The sequence below is a fragment of the Ischnura elegans genome, chromosome 2, assembly GCF_921293095.1.
Source record: "Ischnura elegans chromosome 2, ioIscEleg1.1, whole genome shotgun sequence".
In the NCBI taxonomy this organism is placed as follows: domain Eukaryota; kingdom Metazoa; phylum Arthropoda; class Insecta; order Odonata; family Coenagrionidae; genus Ischnura; species Ischnura elegans.
The window spans coordinates 51,082,251-51,101,342 of record NC_060247.1 but is presented as its reverse complement, the minus strand read 5'-3'; the positions used below and the strand labels follow the sequence as shown (position 1 = coordinate 51,101,342).

Below are 19,092 nucleotides of genomic sequence, written 5' to 3'. Positions count from 1 at the left end.
GATTTTCTAATTACTAATACAAACGTGACATTAATTAATTGTTATATAAATTTTATATTAATATTTCAGTTATTTTTACAGTGACATTTACAATTACAAGGGGTTATAAACCATAAAGGAAACCAGAAGATTTAACCAGCCAGAGTGTGGTCGCCCTCTGTGAACAAAACCTGCAATTCGATAAAAGAATTCGGTGGTAAGAGAAAGATAAGTAACGAATAAAATAAAATAATCCTCATACAGCTATTATCTTATAATTATAAAATCTGTGTAAGTTATCGCTCAACTTTAAGCATTTCGTGGCGTAATTTATTACGACGTTGAGTTCAGTATTACTTGCACACGAAAAACCTCTTATTGAGGGAAAGAATCTCTCGCAGAAATATAAATAGCAATTTACGAAGAAGGGAGAAAAAGTTGAAAAACGGTAATTCGCTCAAAAGGAATAAGTGACGTCCTTAACTTATTCGCAAAAGGCTCACAGCAGTCGATTTTCCATCGTAAATAGGTCGAGAAGAGAAAGACAGATCAAGGAAAGAAGAAAGATGGATATTTTTATTGCTAAAACTCTTTGAAAATGAAAATCAAAGAGAAATTTGTGAGCTAGCCCATTGCAGTGTTAGCATCACGCGAAAGTACCAGCAGCAATACATCTTGGACATTCTCATTAGGGTATTGCCTTGGGATTATTTTTAGATGAAGATAGTTTCCTAAGAACTTTCCTAATGCTAGATTTTCGGTGCCTATATGGCAAGGGATCCACTGCATTTCATAAAAAATTACTAAGAACGAGCTATTACAATTTGCTTGAACTATTTTAGACTTTTAAGTTTAACCTTTTCACAATTTACCCTTGACCAGAGGATAGGATTGACTATTATCTTCTGAATCTTCCTCCTCTACCATTATGGTAGTAGAATACATAGCAGGCAATATATAGTAGGTCGGAGCAGGGCTTCTCTCCTCTCCTGGACAAAGTATGCTTTTCGACTTCACCGCACGAATGCGCCACCGGTCAAGGGTGAAGTTTACTCGTAGACAACAACGGCGATACGTGAGGGAGGTTGGAGATAGGGTGCAGTGGAAGAAATCACGAAAGTAGATGAATACGGTGGATAGTTAACTGTTTAGCCTTTAATAGTATTTCGTCCTGTCGCCTATTTCCATTACAAGTCGAATATTTTACTTTCATATAGCACTATATCTCTCCCTCCGCCTTCTTACATTAGTACACTTTTATTGCTGTAATATTTTACTTTCTTCTGCCAACTCCATATCATTTTAATTCCCAAGGTGAAATAAAAATGCAACTATTTCTACGAGATACTTGTCGAGCCACCTCAAGGACTTATGACAAGGGGAGCTTATTTCAATCAGTATAAACTGTTCTACATATCATACTTTTGGGTCATACCACAATGGCATGTGCTTAGATTGTGTGCAAGGAGTTGGATGGAGGGATTTTAGTAAATTATTGGGTAGCTCAAAGAGAATAAATGCAATAATGTTCAACTTTCGCGAATAGAGAAAATACCATCATTTCCAGGGGTAACGTACATTTTTACAGTTCTTAATATTCGAAATTCGCTCCATTTTTACGTCTGCTCAATATTTTTTCAGGAATAAAATACGTTTCCGCGAGCTACAGCCAAGCCCCTGCGCATTTACTGATTGGTCCTGAGCCCTTCATTGCCTTACCCTCCCCTCGCACCTTTTCTAACGAGATTTGGCATAAGGAGGGAGGAGTTACTTACACACTTGCATTGTTTTACATTGTAATAAATTCAGGAGACTATTTCGTTGCGATCAACCAAATTTGATGGAATTATTAAGAATGATGTTTAGAGACATCGATGAGTATGTCTTCGTACCTAAGTTTGCGTGTTTCACACCTCCTTTTAAACCCATTACAGACGGATTTCGAATGGAGTAGGGTAAATAATCGGAGTCGAAATGCAAGTGATAAAAGCTGTGTCATTTATTGCGCAAAAGTGTAGTGAAATGTCGGTTTCCCAGGTACTGTTTTTGATTCGCGAAGTGGTACATTTGTTCTATCGCCACCACATAGCTCTGTGACAAGGGGTACATGTAAGAGCGAAACTAACGATGAGGTCCGTGGCCCCATTCTGGACTAATCTATCGAGAATTCCAATTATTCAAGAAATACATGGAATAGAAAAAAATAGAAGAACTGAGCGGTAAGCTGTTAAAACTCAAGAACTCGACATCTGATCAACGGCGCACCTCTCCCCGACGACAACTCTCGACGGCGCACTACGCGACAGCTAAAGAATAATGTGGAATTTAAAGAGAAACTGGATCAGATGCATGGGCAATGCCCATTGGGCATGCCCAGCGACGAGTAGGTGGGAGCAGCTGCCCCCTTAGAAGCAAAAGTCATAAATTTCTGGAAAATGGAAAATAATATTTTTTCAAGCAAATAATTTTGAAAACTAATAAAGAGCTGTTACAGTTCTTTAAAATACCGATTTCATTCACCTTTTCGATGCTCAAATCTTATCTATAACTTGAACAACCATGGCTTGCCCCCCACCTAGTTTTGATCCTGGGTACGCCCTTGATCAGATGTTTGATATTGTCACCGTAAATGCTGTAGAAGTTATGGTAAATGATGAGGGCGAAGTTTGTTTGAAATTGCAGAGGCCCGGTAGTATAAGTACTTCAAAGTATATTAGGCTAGCACTCATAGATAGCAAGGAGGTAGCGAAGTCCGTGCGTCGAGTGGAGAGGAAGATAAGATGTGACGAGTATCGACGAGAAGTCTGAGTTAAAGAGTAAACAGGAAGGTAAGCAATTGGCGTTTTAAAACGAAACCACTATCGATTTCCTTTTTATTCAATGGTATTGCTGTTATTGCTACAATATCATTTTAGAAATGATGATATTTTTATCGTAGGTAGTGAGGATGTTTCTGAAACAGATTCTATTATGATTCTATTTCTGGTGATAATTCAACAGAGTCGTCAAGTAAAATGTAGTTAGGTAGGAAAAACCTCACAATGCCCCAAATCCTATCGTATGATGTCTTGGGCATAAGCGCGACAGGAGTGTCAAAGGTTCTTGCTGCCATTACGAGTAGCACTGAGCAAAATGATAACGACTATATTGTCAGCTACTTCTCCGTGTATTGACAAAGAACAAATCAACGTCAGAAGTAGGTTTTATCGGTTAAGCAAATTTTCAAGCCATATTCCTGACAAACCTTCCACTGGGTAAGAGAAATTGTACCCGATCTAACCAGCAGAAGAAATGTAGATCACTTGCTGCTGTAGTAACAGAGGCTACTAGCGATCAACTACTAACTGCCATTTTTATTCATTCGTGGAATCAAGCAATTTAAATATTATTTTTCATATTGCCTCATTAAACGATTCAATAAATGTCATGGCCGATTGATGATAGAAAAGAACTACAGATTCCATAACACACCGGTACTGCCAATGGGCGAGCCACCAGGATAAGCGGAAGAGGTAGGTGAGAGATCACTGATTGCCGCTCTCACTAGGGGCGCAGCTAGGAATTAAGGCTGGGGGGGTGTTTAGGTGTAACTAATACCGGGATGTGTGGGGGCATGGTATACCCACCAGGATAAGCGGTAGGTGCAAGATTAATAAATTGCGGAATTTTAGATAAATGGTTGAAAGTGGTGAGTTTTACGGCTTTCTGAGGGATATTTTTTAATTCTAACACTATTCTATTAGTAATATCAATCCAATTAAGTAAAATGGATTAAACTTAAAACTTTCTCCGAGCTCTGGGGGGGGGGGGTTCTAACCCCCAAACCTCCGCCCTCGCTGTGCCACTGTTTCCTAGGATCATTTATTTTCTCCATATTCCAAAACTAGACCACTACAGATATGTTCTGACTATTCATACCACGCAAAAGATTTACTGCGATGCCCACACGATCTTATTTTAACCTCTTATAAATTTCTCAAGCCCGCTCTCTCTTTTCACTCTCTCTCAAACTCTTTTCAGCTTACTACTTCTAAATTGTGGAATTTCGTAGCCTTAAATATCAAATCATCACAGTGCCTTCAATTCTTCAGAGATAGATAATACTGTCATTCGGTGATCCGCATTTAAGTTTGTTTACCATTTTTATTTTTAGGTGTCATCATAATATTATATTCTTATGAGTGCTCGTTACGATTTTTTTAATGTAAGAAAAATGTTTTTTTTGTATCACTCACATTAAATGTATTCTCTATATGATATATAAATTTGATAAAAATACACTATGTAATTTCTTTTCTATACTCTTACAGTTTACACTAGAGCATCAATCTACAACCATTCATTCACTTATCATCAATTCTTTAGTCTTCTTTCAATCCGTTCCTCTTTGCTTACGCTTACGGAAAAAAATCAGGGGAATACCCTAAATCCAATCTATTGGAGGATGCTGAAAGCTCATCTCCTTCCCTTCTCCGTCTTATCTCTCTTCACTTTCTCATGAGAATGCTATTTTTATCCTCCGTCTCTTGATTTCTGCTTTTCCGGCTTCAGCATTCCTTCGATTACACTCTTATCCGGGGCTCTGAATCTTTCTCACAATATCGAGGATAATCATAAATCAAATCGTCCCATCATAATCCTCTGTCTCCTGTGTCTGCTCCATAAAGGGAAAGGATCGTTTAGCATGCACGCCGGGGGTTACGTCAGGGCCGCATTGGGAAGGTTGGTCGCGGGAAGGATGGATTTATTTCTGTGATGCTCAACATCTATGTGAGTGGTGATGTGCACGCACTATTGCACGTGATCTTCGTTTGGTGGTATTCAAAGAAAGTTTTTTCGCCCTCACGTGTTGCCCTAGGTATCCGTTGAAACGTATTGAATACGATTAAGAGAATAAAAATCTTTGGTCTTAAAGGTCCTCATTCTTGTTTGATTTGTAGGTATGTCTTTTGAACTGCATGATCGTTAAAAAATTACTATTTTGTCCGTTCAATGTGATTTCTGAAAATCTGGTGAGCCTTACGTCGTTCAATGCCACGAAAAAATGGTTTCATTTTTGATTAGTTATCGAAAGATAAAAAGTCCCAATTTTTGTCGGGGTTAAGGAACAACCATCGATTTTTTTAAGTAAATGTCCCAATATTATCGGGATAAATAAACGGAACAACTATCGAGCAATTTTAAAGCAAATAATTTTAAATATTTCGTATGCGTCTTTTTTTATTAGGTAGTTTAACTAATGGAATGAAATTGGAAAAATTCGCTCATACTCGTTTCTAGTACCTCCACTCATTAGCTCTTCCGTTGTGTGGACGCAGCATTTAACCTAAAGCGATTCCTCTAATGCTTCATAATCTTCCACCAGTGGTGTGATTTAGTAATTCCTGTGAGTTTGAATGAAAATTCTCTCTTAAAATGACGAAGTAAAGATTGATGGAAACATATCGATGTAAAAATTTCACAAGGGAAAATCGTTTTCCTTGATTGGAATTCGTATTCCGTTCTGACGATTACGCGCCCGGTTCGCTATAACACTAACTGCCAAGCCATTATGCCCCATGGAATTATATTGGCTTCCAAGTGCGAGATAGTTAATGCAACCAGGCATAAAATACAATTTTATACGAGGGATCTGAGCTCGACTCTCGGTCAAGGCGACTTATTTTTAGTGTGTAGAATTTTCACACTTTAGGATGAGTCTGTAACAGGACACCCGTGGCTAATCTACCGCTGAATATCCATGAATACTAACGGTAAGAGTTTTTTTTGGAAAATCATAGCATAACTATCGTCAGAATATTTAACCCTAAAGTACCTCAGCTTTATTTACAATGATCACCTTGAACGTCATTTTTCTCTAAACTTTTTGCCGTAGTTTAATGCAAATATTGTAGAACCTATGTCACTGCTGGTTTAAGAAAAGTGTGTATCGCGTCAGAATTTGCCTGCTCTTAAAAAAAGACGCCTTGGAGACCGCACCTTAAAGGCCCATAGAAAGAACGGAGTGTTATCCTTGATGCGCCCTACAGAGGGATGGAGGGTTTCCTGTAAATCTCTGCCTCCGCCAGGAGTTAAAGTTAGGCCCATAGAGTGGGAAGCTAACACTCGTGACACTACACCAATGCGACCCCCATCTGATTAAGGGTCGATGAAACAAAATAATAAATTTTCAGAATATACCACATACATGATAGCCAACATGTACCACTCTTTAACAGAAGTAATCCTAAATTCTCTGAAAAAATCGCACGAAGAATTTAAATAGCCCGTAACAGCTATGCGAAAGTCCGTCCGCCGCACACCGCAGAGCCACCTGTCGGCTGCCGATGGAACCAGGAGCAGCCTATGCTCGCAGGGGCAGATGAAAGCGCAAATTCTCGTCGAAATCCGAGACAAGGAGTGCAGTGGGAAAATGTACTTAGCAGAAAAGATTTTGCCTGATAGTCGTGACGTAAATGACTGAAGAATAAGTGGTGACTTCGGTATTTTGGCCCAATACGGGCCAGAATACCGATGTATGGGCCATAAGTTATTTTTGCCTTTGAAAAAACAAAAATTTCCTAATTGTCTAAAACATAATTGTCTCCAAAAATATTCCATTGAAAGTTTTCAAATATGTAGGTACGACTCATTTTAAAAAAAGGAAAGGTAGTTGAATTTTACTTCGTTACCCAAAATCTTGTGATCTCACGGTAAAGCGAAATAAAGTGCTAGTATTTTCACTTAATTGTATGTACACGTTCTAGAGTACAAAAAGTATTTCGCATTTTCATCAAGGGATGTATATCATTCATCTGTATTTTTATCATGCCATCTTACATGAGTTCAATTAAAGACACTAAAAGTGGAACTCAGTCGGTGGGACCGAAAGTGACTTTGTGAGAGCAAATGTTCACGCGAAGTGAAGTTCTTACTCATTCAGCTTAGAATAACTGCGAGCATGAAGTAAAAATCTACTTGAGGGGGGAGACTGTTGAAATAATTGTTTGTGTCTGATATCAGAACGATTAGATGACCAGTCCGTGAGACCGGGCATCATCAATCTAGGGTTAATCATCTGCAAGACATCGTGTTATATTGACCCCAATCCTTTTTTCCAACTTATAATCCTTCTCCACATGACTATATTATTAATTCCTAAATTGCGATACTATCCCTTTCCTCCTACCTTGTGTGTTCATTATGTTTATTAGTAGAGTATTATTTTCTACTAATAAACACACAAGGAAAAAAAGAATTTTTAAGTAAAAAATTTTAAAGTAAAACCAGTTTTTACTTTAAAATTATTTCTTTAAAAACATTCCTTTCTCACTTTCCACAAAGTTGTAATGAAATTAATTTAAAGCTGTTAGAAAAAACAATGATTTCCCTCATGCTATTTATTTTTGAACGGTTAGGTGTGGTTATGCCATCACCAAAATTTACAACCGATTGCATATTATTGCATTTGAGATGGAAACATTTTATTGTCAGTTTTTATTGTTAAAAACATTCCAGTAGCGCCTGACAAAATAAATTTGGTCAATGCATGTCATTTTTCTCTTTTGCAATTCACCAATACCTTTGTCGTTAAATTCAATTGTAGAGTTAATTAAAATTGAGAACTTCTCAAGCTGAACTGGTAATTTTGGCTTCGAATATCTGATTACTGGTCAACGTTTTGAAAACGTTATTTCACATTACTATCACCGGCATATAAAGAATACATTTGCAACAGCTTTGAAGATGACAGCTAAATCGGAACATGCCAACATCATCATATTTCATGACACGGTGGGAGTCAGCAGAGATTTAACACAGTTACACAAGCAATTGAATATTACTGGTCATCAAATGCTAGCGAGTAGGAATACTCGGATTCTACCATCAGCTCTAATATTGCAATGAAAACTCACTTCAATGTGAGTAAGCATGGTGACACGGAAAGCAAAATTACATCTTTTGCACCCGCAATTGTTTCCAATTTTCAAAATTTTGTCTTATAGTTCATCAGTCAAGCTTTTTTTTAAACATTCGAAATCATTCATGCAGGAAAACTTGTGCCAAACCTTATACGGTTAAGTGCTTTCTCATTTTACTTTCGAATGCCCCTTCCTTTATTTAAATAAATTGCATTGTTATTCTATAAGTTTCATTCTTAAAATGTGGAAATTTGCATGGAAGAGCCAATGCGTGGAAGGGAAGAGCCTTTATCTGGAGACTAATAGATACCAGGTTCAAATCGCGAGTGAAGCTTGAGGATCTCTAAGAAGGAGAATTAATCCTATTTGTTCAAGTTGAAACAGGGAAAGGGACTGTCCCTTCTGCCCTACTTGCACTAAATTCACGTAAGTCAGTCATAGTCTGAGGTGATCTCTACCCTTAGCAATCAAAAAATTAACCTTTAGAATAAGGGTCTAAATGATTTGTCAAAAAAAGTGTTAATAATTTTGTGATGGAAGTGAAATATTGATACTCGGTATTTTGCGCTTATTGTCATCTTCCTTTCATAAGGCTACCAGTATAACGAATAACTTTCATCATGCCGTTAATGAAGCCTTTCACTCGGACTGGTTTTACTATTTCCGGAATTCAAAATGCTTCCGAGATAGTAAATGCCTAATATCTGTAATGTACCTACCTCATAATCGATGTACCTCGCGTCCATAGGGAACAGTAATATGCCCGAGAGAGAATAATAGGTTTTAGGTTTGGTATGCAAGATCAGTAGGAAATGTGGATAATTCATGGTGAAGCAAACCAATAAGCCGTTGCACTGCCAGCGCAGGGAAACCAGATCACACAAAATCTGCTTGCCTTCTTGACTTCATCTACATCTACAGGATACCCTGCGAGCTACCTCGAGGGTAAGTGGTAGGAGGCGAGTATTTCTCCTCCACATGCACATATCTTCTCATTGGTGCTAGGGCATTTGTCATGTGAAACGACTTGGTACGGATTTACTCTCATCAAGCATTTCCCACTCATTCTGCTACCAACGATAACACTTTTGCCGAGATGGGCATGCGTCACAAACTTAGGTCACGTAAAAAAGATAACCTACCTGTCAAGGAAAAAAGAACGAGTAACTTAATTACTTAACGAAAAATAATGTTTAAATTGAGGTAGAATGTGTTACGGTCTTTCGGGAATTAGGAATGTTTTCACCTTTCCGTTTACGAATCTACTTCAATTGTTCATTTATTCTCCTAGATCTCGTTATGTGAGAATTGTCAAGTAAAGACTTCTTCTTGAAATTATTAAGGCTAAAAGTTAATAATTTTCTAGTAGAATCGTACTGATGATAAAGTTATCGTAGCGGCAGTGACCCTTTAACGTGCGTTGCTGATCCGTGCTACTTGTGCTCTAGCTCTTTGATTAAACCTATTTCACGATGAATCCATTAACCGGCAGCGTACTCCAAATGAGGTCTCTTACCTCGTGACAGTCAAACTCATATGGTGGAGCTCGCAATATTAACTCCGCACTAAGATAACTACTGACACTATAATCTTTTTTAAGGTTCACATTTTTTATAGGCTCAAATATCAGTCGTCGACTTCTAATTCCTGCCGCAGAATTCAACATCTTGGTCGCCACATCTCCGCCCCCCGACGCGACTTAAGACACCGCTGCTGACAAATAAATTGGCCGGTGCACCGGTGTAGATAAGCTCACGATAAGCTGCAAGGGGACAGACGCGTCGTGACGTGCCAACTTACGCGAAAAGTACTGTGTTCCTCTTAATGCAACTGTAGTATAGGTCGAAATGCCGCTGCAAATTTCTTCGCGTAGAAGCAGAGTTTTAAACCGTGTCCTGGCTCGAAAATTCATGCTACTATCACATTTGTCGAAAAACCCTTTTATTATGAACGTCATACCCTTGAGGTCTATAAATTTATTCGTATGATAATGTTAAGTTTTTGTGTACGCCCAGCAGAATTGGCATTTTTTGTCAGGAAAATGCATGTACCACGCAATTGGTGGTCAATAAATATTGAATAACAATTCAGCAAACATGAAAAGTAGGAGTGAAATTAATAACTTGAAATATATTTCAATTCATTTGGAATTTGGTGCTTTTTAAATAGCATTTTGCTGAGCCCTTTGAGAAAGCGCTCCCCATGCAGAATTCAAAAGACGTGGGACAAGCAAAGCAGGAGCTTTTTAAATGGTCAGTAATTGTTGAGCTCTTCCGGTAATATTGCTAGAAACTTCTCTAGGTAAAATGAAGCATAATCTAATTTTCTATGGATTCTAAATTATGTCTTCGATAACTTCGTATAAGGAGTACATTCTGTCAATTAAACTGAATTCTATGGTTTTTTTCTGTGGAATCAATAATTGCATAGATTCATAATAAACATGAGGCGGGAGAGAGAGAGATATCCAACTGTATCCATTGCATATTAGAGATGACAGTAACGTGTTAGGTGAAATGTAGAAACTAGTAACTGAGAACAGTCGATGTAATATTATACAGCTAAAATAACTGATTTCAAGTTGAAAATATACAAATCTAAAACTTGAAGAAAAGATAACGTAAAAAAATGTGAACTCAACAACTGATGGTATTTCTAAATAATGGATTAATGCGTTAACATTGCGCTGAAAACTCGGTTCTGTAACCAGATATTATTTATTTATTTTTATTACCCAAATTTCAATTTAATGCTGTTACAGTTTTAATTAAAAAACATCATATACACCAAAGCTTTTATTTCTACACACAATTAGGCAAAGTATGGCTATTTATATATAGTGCCTAATTACTATTTTTTACTTGCTCATTTTTCATACACACGACCCTTCATTCTCTGCAGTTGAGATAGTGTTCCCTCAACAATTTTGACCGCCATCCTACTAACACCGAGTACGGCTTCGTCCCGAACGCCGACTGAAGAGCCTGAAGAGCAGTGCAATCGGAGGATTTTGGATTTTCTCTTGTTTTTACCTTTATCTTTTGTATTTTTAATTTACCGCTAGGTCCTCAACGTTAGTCTCAGATACAGGTTTTCTGTCAGCGTAATACATAATTCTTCGTTAAAAATTTCGCGAATACTCATCATGTTAAATAAAAGCTTTTCGGCATGTCGCCGCGTGAATTTTTGGGTGGTCTCAAGAGAATGTGAAGATTCCGTTGAGAAAGCGACCGTCATCAGTCGGGAAACGTTGGGGCCACCCAAAAATTGACGCGGTGAAACGCCTAAAAGTTTTTTTTTAACACGCATAATACATGATCCATAATGTTTGTTTGGAAAGTGTGGTAGCCTTATGGGTCCAGCGCTCGGCTCTCGGTAGAAGGGTTCAAATCTAGAATCAAGATTTCGGACACCCCACAAATACCCTAAAAAATCCTTGTGGTGTGAGTTTTCCCAGGGTAAGGTACTGGCAGTCCTACCTTGAATGTGCACAATTAACACGACTGTGGCTAAGTTATGGGTGGGCTCTCTCATCAGCCCAAACTAGCGTTGTGTCCAGTCACTGAGTGAGCTATGAAAGGTTAGTTAATTCGATTAGATACAAGAAGATGTGACACGGTATGTCGTTTAGAATTTAATTTATTTTATTTAAGGAAAGGTTTTATTTGACAAATACGACATAAAATCATTTCATCGCTCAGTAATTATATGTATTCAAAGAAATGAACCATGCGAGCCGAAATAATATGCTAAATTTAGATGAATAACGTAACTGTAAATATATTTACAACCAATAAATCGTAATATACGTACCAGATTTAAGCCATGCACTTACTTTACCAGCCCATTTGTGTCATAAGATAATAAAATGATTTATGGCCAACAGTTTAGTTGGCCGCATGTTGATTTATCGGGGGCGCTGCGAAGTTTTCGTTGTACACAGTTTATCTTTTACCTGACGGATTGCTTGCTTTACACTCAAATGTATCATCCTTAAAGCTTTTGGATTGAGTAAAATCGTAAAACTTTACCTGGATCTCAAGTATAGAAATCTAGATATGTTTGAAAAATTAAGGTAAACATTTCAAATTAAAGATAAAGGCAAATTATGAACAGAAAATCCTCTGCATATATCGAACATTTAACCCTTTCACTGCTGTTTAATCTCCGAAAACCTTCTCCTCATAAGCGGCGAAAAGATTAAAATGCGTTTCGTGGAGCCTTGGAGCAGGTACTTCCAGGATGGGCGTGGTACGTACACATCAGTGAAAGGGTTAAAGATTATGGCCTACCCATTAAATGAGTGATTCGTCAAGAATTCCTCGGTCGAGCGGGAGCTATGAAGCCTCTTCAGTTTAAGGTTCTATTTTCTCGAGCCCACCATGCCAGTTATACCAATTTGAGAACACATCGCTCCTTCTCGAGCGATCTTACTTCGCTATTTTTCGCGACGTACTATTCGTGCCCTATTACCTTGAAAATTTCCTGCTGTATAGAGTTATCATTATCATTTTGATTCATTTACTTGTATCTCATTTGCATAAAGTTTGCATCTCAGAAATAAGTGATGACAATTTTTCTAACACAAGAGGGGCAATGCGAACTATGACGAGGGTCAAGCACATACCTACACCCTGAAATTTGTAGTTGATAGCTTAAGTTTTAGAATATTAATTAATAGTAGTAAGAATAGTTACTAAGGATAGGCGTTAGATACTACTTTGCTAGATACTACGTTAATAAGATAGATTCAAGTGTGCTGCGTCCACTTAAATCTTAATGCGTGGCAGCTTTGAATCATTCTCTCGTCCTGATTCCGAACTCTTCATGATGATACAAGACCGTAGGCTTCCCTGGTGTATTGGTTGATGGGATTCTTCGCGGGCTCTCCAAAGGATGAACTTCACCAATAGGAACATGGGTTTTATGACACGTTAGATAACCTGAGAAGAATTTCTTCGACTTCACGATTAAAAAAATCATTTATACTCCACTATGAAATAAGATCCCGGGCTTCCCAGGCGAATGGGGTGATGGGGTTCTCCACCGGGTGACTTCTACAATGGACCATGCATGGGTTGTGTATGACATGGTAGGTAACCCGAGTAGAATTTCTTCGATTTCACGATCAAGAAAATTCATTTAAACTCCACTGTGAAATAAGATCACGGACTTCTTTGGTGAATTGGGTGATGGGGTTCTCCACCGGGTGACTTCTACAATGGACCATGCATGGGTTGTGTATGACATGGTAGGTAACCCGAGTAGAATTTCTTCGATTTCACGATGAAGAAAATTCATTTAAACTCCACTGTGAAATAAGATCACGGACTTCTCTGGTGAATCAGTTGATGGGGTTCTCCACCGGGTGACATGTACAATGGACCATGCATGGGTTGTGTATGACATGGTAATTAACCAGAGTAGAGTTTCTTCAACTTCACGATCAAGAAAATTCATTTATACTCTACTATGAAATAAGATCACGGGCTTCCGTAGCGAATCGGTTTATTGGGTTCTCCACCGGGCGACATCTACGATAGACCATGCATGGGTTGTGTATGACATGGTAGGTAACCCGAGAAGAACTTCTTCAACTTCACGATCGTCAGCACCGCACTGAAGAGTTAGAATGGGGAGAAGATGATGGAAGGGTGTTGCCGGCCCGAAGGCGAGGGTGAGGGAGGATAAGGAACTGGGGAAGGGTGCCGGGATTTGTAGAGGGGAGAGGGGGGGTGTTGGTTGCGAGCGCTCGCAGTGCGCCAGCGCGACGATCGGGAAGGACTCGAAGGGAGGGCGGGAACGGCTTCGAAGTAGGAGGGGACGAGAGGAGAGGGAAGGGTATGGGAGCTTTGGGAGGGGAAACGGAAGGTATTTTGGCGAGGGTGGGGGAGTGGGGAGAATTGATGGAGGAAGAGGGGGGGGATCCGCGATAGGACGGCAGCGCGGAGGTTGGGGGAGCGGGGTGGGTTAGGTTCTGGCGATGGGAGGGGGAGGAGGAAAGGGTGAATGGAGAGGTAGGGTGGGGGGGAGAGAGAACCGGCTGATGCGTCCTCCGCTTCCAGTGAGTTTTTGGAGCGCGCGGGGTTCACTCTGTTCTCACGGAGTCTCGGGCTGGAGTCCGCCCGGGAAGAGGAATTAGGGGAGCGGCATCCGATTCTATCTCGCACGGCGCCCCAAGACGCGCTCCTGACGAAGAGGTTGTGGTGGATCTATTATCGCGTGCGATGAACAAATAAAAAAAAAACTTCACGGAACGCATTCTCCAGGTGGACGTCAAAAAAGTCGCGGGGTGAAGGGGATCCCATTTTTAAAAAAGGAGGACAGGCAGAAATAATATTCCGAAAGGTTCAGATTATATCTGCTGGGACCCTCCGGCTCGATTCGATAACATCTGAATAACGTCTTCATTCTCCCAAAAAAAAATTTGTGGTTAGTTTGACAAATATCAGTTTTCTTCCCTTGATCGTCTCCATTTAAACAATAACTGGCGATGTGCATTGAAAGGAAGAGATGAACTTGTTTGCCATTGTGTGAGTAGTGTCATCATCGTTGCTGGATAAGTGCGTCTGACAGCTCATACCATTCATCCGCTTTCAGTTCACGGCACGTCGCGCGTCTGACCCGTGACAGTCGCGGTTGTGTGAACCACGATCTTCTGACTCGAGCCCTCTTTTAAATCGCCTGAACCATCGCCAGTGACCTGAAAGGAGAACCCAAGTGCGGTGGCCTGTAGTCCTTCGTCCCCAGAGACTTCAACATCTCCGCCTCGATCGTACCGCCCGAGGAAAGTGTTGAACAGGTGTTACCATGTTGCCCCGTGCGCCCCCACGGCATTACGGCTCTGGAACCCCGCCAGGGGGCACCGTAGCTCTTAGGGGCAACCGCTCCCTGTGTACTGGCGTGAATGGCTTCTGAAGGACGTAGAAGACTTTACTGAACTACTCCCGGACATCTCATAGGAGGGTACTGGAAAAGTAACCGTAACATATTAAGCTTTTCCAAATCAAGTGACTAATAGCTGATTCAAACTGATAGAGAAAACTAGTGTGCTTGGAAAGGCTTCATACCAAGCACAGTTTTTGTGTAATAATAATAGTGCCACATAAGTCGAGCAGGAAATTCTAGCGGTGAATAGCTGAGGGTCATTCTCAATGAAATTTTATCGGTGCCACTATAAAACACAAACCATTATTGTTCAAAACTGTTCGGAGCTGTAAGACTAAATTAGTTTACTTGAAAAAAAATATTTGTATTGACATAGGTCGTAGAGTACTGTAGTATTCCATTAGGTTTTGTGGCGGATTAGACGGATTAGCGCGTAGCAAACTCTATCAGCGGGCAACCTCAACGACATTGTACGGATGCCAACAAGGCTTAACGAAATCAACACTGGAAATTGTCAGGAAGTGAGTGCATCAAAACGTTGACCTCTTAAAAGAGGAAGTCGCGGGAAGGAAGCCCTACGTGTATTCGTAAGAACCACTCGGCCTAAAGAGTTATTAGGACTGCGGCTTGTGTTGGCCATCCGAGTTCACCACGGAATAAACTTCCCACGAGGCAAGGGAGGAGATCTCGGAGGAAGCCCTTGGTGGGAAGTAGAGGAGGGGTTGCTAGACAAGGGGAAAGAAATATCGTGTGCGGTCGGAAGGCGGGGATTCTCGAAAGCGAAGGCGTCGATGGGATTAGCGAGGATGGTGGGCTTCCTTGACTAACGCGCGCCGCCCCTGACTGGTCCGGTTCGCCGAGTAAGGATTCTTCGGAGTGTCGGAAATAGGAACGACCGAATTTGTCTTATCCCACGTGCACGAGTTCTCAAGTGAACAAGAACGAGAGTGGGTTGGGAAGGGCACTTAAGAAATAAAATTCCCTTGTTTATTTTGGTGATTAGTGTTGCCACCAGACGAGGAATTAGGTATTCCTGCCCGGGAAAATTTTCTGCGCATTTAATAGCAGGGTCTCATTTTATAGGTAGTGCGACTGTATCCCCATCCGAGTGAAACCAACGATATTCAAGCCGTCATTCGAAGAACTTAACTGTTTTGTCGACTCAATAAACGGGACGATGGAGATCCAATTGAAGAGGTGTCACATCGGATCGAAGATGACAGAAGCCGCTGGGAAAAGGAAGCAGCAAGCCTGGCAAGTCCTGATATGGATGGCATTCCTCATTCTGCTGACACAACTAACAGGTTAGTTAATTCTCCTTTTTATTTCATTTCCAGGTATGAGCAAATTGGTTTATAAGTTCTTATTTTATGGTTTGGCAAGTAATCTTTAAAAATATGATTTACCGAAAGTCCATTTCAGTGACTTAAATTGCGTTAAATTTTATACATAGCTGTTTCTTCCGGAAAACGCTTCGTCTCATTCATTTTCACTAAGTAAGCGTTTCAATCCTTTTTCTGAGAGCGTTATCTAGTGACTGTTAACGTTGGACCCGTCTCAGCATGATTTGTTTAAATTTTGTTTGCATGAAAATTGTATGTGAATAGATTAAATTTAAATTTTCGTTAAGATAAGGTGCGAGATGTCTAAAACTTTGTGGTAGTATTAAATGGGACCACTTTCCCTTAAGACTTGGATTCAATTCACGCCTTCGAAATTGACTGCATAACATGTTCAAGTGGAATCTGGGTGATTTTACTTCTGATACATCAGATTATAAGTAAATCGCATTCACAATCTCTTTCGTTCAATAATAAGAGCATTTTATCGTACGAGTTATAATTTAGGACTTATTATTTTAAAACTGAAGTTACGTTCTGTACTTGAAACCACTTAGAATGACTTTTCGAGGTTGCTGGTTTTTCCTTTGGCTTGAGGATTGCAAATGGATAGTTACCATCAATCGGTTAAAGAATTCTTTCCCTATTTTTAACTTTTTATCATTGTTTTATTTTAATTTTACCTCGCAATAATGCTCCTTTTTAATAATTTAGGGTCTACTTGAGTGGGAAAATTGTAAAAATTCTATTGGAAGCTAATGAACTTTGTATGCAAGTTTAGTGTTCTCAGACACATTGATTGAGTGCTAATATATTCTCAAAGAATGTTTGATGGTTATCTAATATGCTTATTGCATCATTTTTCTGAATGTATGCGATGAAAAGCTTTTGGTAAGTTAACCATAGAAGGGCATTATCCTGGAGTTATACCAAATTTGTATTCGAATAATTTCGAAAATTTTCAAATTTCTTACATGACTTGGTTGAACTTGTAGCGATATCAATGATGTGGTCACACATTTGATGATTGAATCCATACGAATTAAACAATTCTCCGATGGGCTCCACACCGCGCTATGATGAGTGATATTCAATATGCATGTATTTTGGCGAATCGAATGTGTAAGCTTGGTGAAGAAAATCTGGATGAGAGGTCAACTAAGTGGGTTCGGTCACTGCTGATAGGACCGTTATCGTCAGATCATGTTGCTATTTCCTCTGTTGATGCATCGCAGGAAACATTTCAATGAAGCATTACTTAAAAGCCTACAAAATGCATAATTATGTTAAGGAACTTTCGTCTGCTATAAAATTTCAAGAGATGTACTTATGGCTGACAGTTTTGGGACATCTAGACATTAAAAGGTATAGCAAATTTATTCTTGTCACCATGTAAGTGAGGTGTTTAATTTACCTTTGTTTCAAAAGAATCATTCATATCTATAATTGTAAAGCCTTGTCCAAATTGGTTGATCTGTGGTATTTTACAGTTTTTTGGCTAAAATTAATGCGTTTTCTAAAAGTAAATTTGAAAATATATTACATAATGCGTGAATATTTTTGAATCTTGACCGATTTCTCGAGTGATTTCCTTCGTTAGCGGACTGAATTTCGTATGGCACTTCAATAGTCACCTAACACGTGGTAAATTATTTTAGATATCACACGTATGCTTTAAATTAATCGTTGACCACCCCGCTACATAGTCACACAGAGTATTTATTTACAGTGTGTATAATGGTACATTCTCTTCAATGCATTTGTTCTAATCCTGAGTTCTGACTTTTTCTGGTCATGAGTTAAATGGCCCAGAAGTCCTTACACATATTGTCTATCATTTAGATGCTTTAATTTACAAAGTTAAATATCGACATCAATGATCAAACGTTCACAGAATATATTTACCATTTATTACGAGTAAACAATAAAAATCGATGAATATAAAGCAAATAGGACTTAATCTGCGAACATCCCAAGCGTAAGTATGATCTACTATGTGAGCGAAAATGCCCATGAAGGATGGCTAAGGCGTACTACAACTTTACCTCCTTAAAACTTCACGGTTATTAATAGGATTGGTCTGATGTAATCAAACGTAACGATCGGCGCTTAAATGTATGTTTGAAATATTCTCCATTGTTTTAATTAAAAAAAAAGTAGATGGGGTTTCAAATACCAGGGTAGATGGGGTTTCAATATTGCATGGCTTTATTCTAGCAGTTGGAAGCTAATTTTCATTAATGATGTGTCTTAGAAATACTTAGATTTTTCACGTCCTTTTCCCAAATATTCTTCTAATGAAGTAGGATGACGCAGGCAACCTTTTTATACAGAACATTTCTTAAATAGCCATTTTTCTAGAAAATATAAAAAAATCAACCTTTTTTGCGTCCATCACGTAACCATGAAAATATTTAGATACCTATTTAGTCTCTTTGTAATACGAAATGTGTTAAGTCTTTACATAGAATTTGTATCCGTTTAATTTGATTTACTTCCTCATGTAGCTTTACTCCTTTAGAGAATCCAATAACTTAGCGGCGTTTATAACGGGAAAAGATAGTATATAGTTAGTACGAATACATATCCACACTTTTGAGTTCTCAAGAAAAAATATTAATCACACTAAGAAATCAATTTATCATGTAACTATCATGTAACTGCTGCAACCTCTGTCATTGTACATTTTGTCGACATAAGTCCTTTAACAATGTTACATGGTACATTTTCATTGCCGTATCATGTCTTTTATTTTATTTCTGTCTATTTTATTCGAGGTAAGTTTAGACAATATGGTGGCTGGGCTATGCAAACAATATGTGACCCAGAGTTGTAGACACTGCGTGCGATTCAAGTGCTGCTTGATCAGACCACTACTTGGATGCTTATGACCGTCTACATTCAGTTATTATTGCGAACATTGGTCAATTGTCTGCGGTTAATCATTGATTAAGTTCAACGCTGGTGTACGTATTTTAATTGTA

General features: G+C 39.0%; 1 protein-coding gene across 1 annotated transcript in view; it reads left to right on the top strand.

The window, feature by feature from the left end:
- The first annotated feature begins 13,955 nt into the window (after positions 1 to 13,955).
- The window catches only part of LOC124153727, a 653,735-nt gene continuing 648,598 nt past the window's right edge, over positions 13,956 to 19,092 (top strand). The window contains exon 1 of the mRNA XM_046527062.1: positions 13,956 to 16,072. Coding sequence (XP_046383018.1) covers positions 15,946 to 16,072 — 127 coding nt within the window. The 5' untranslated portion in view covers positions 13,956 to 15,945. The remainder of the gene's footprint in view (positions 16,073 to 19,092) is intronic.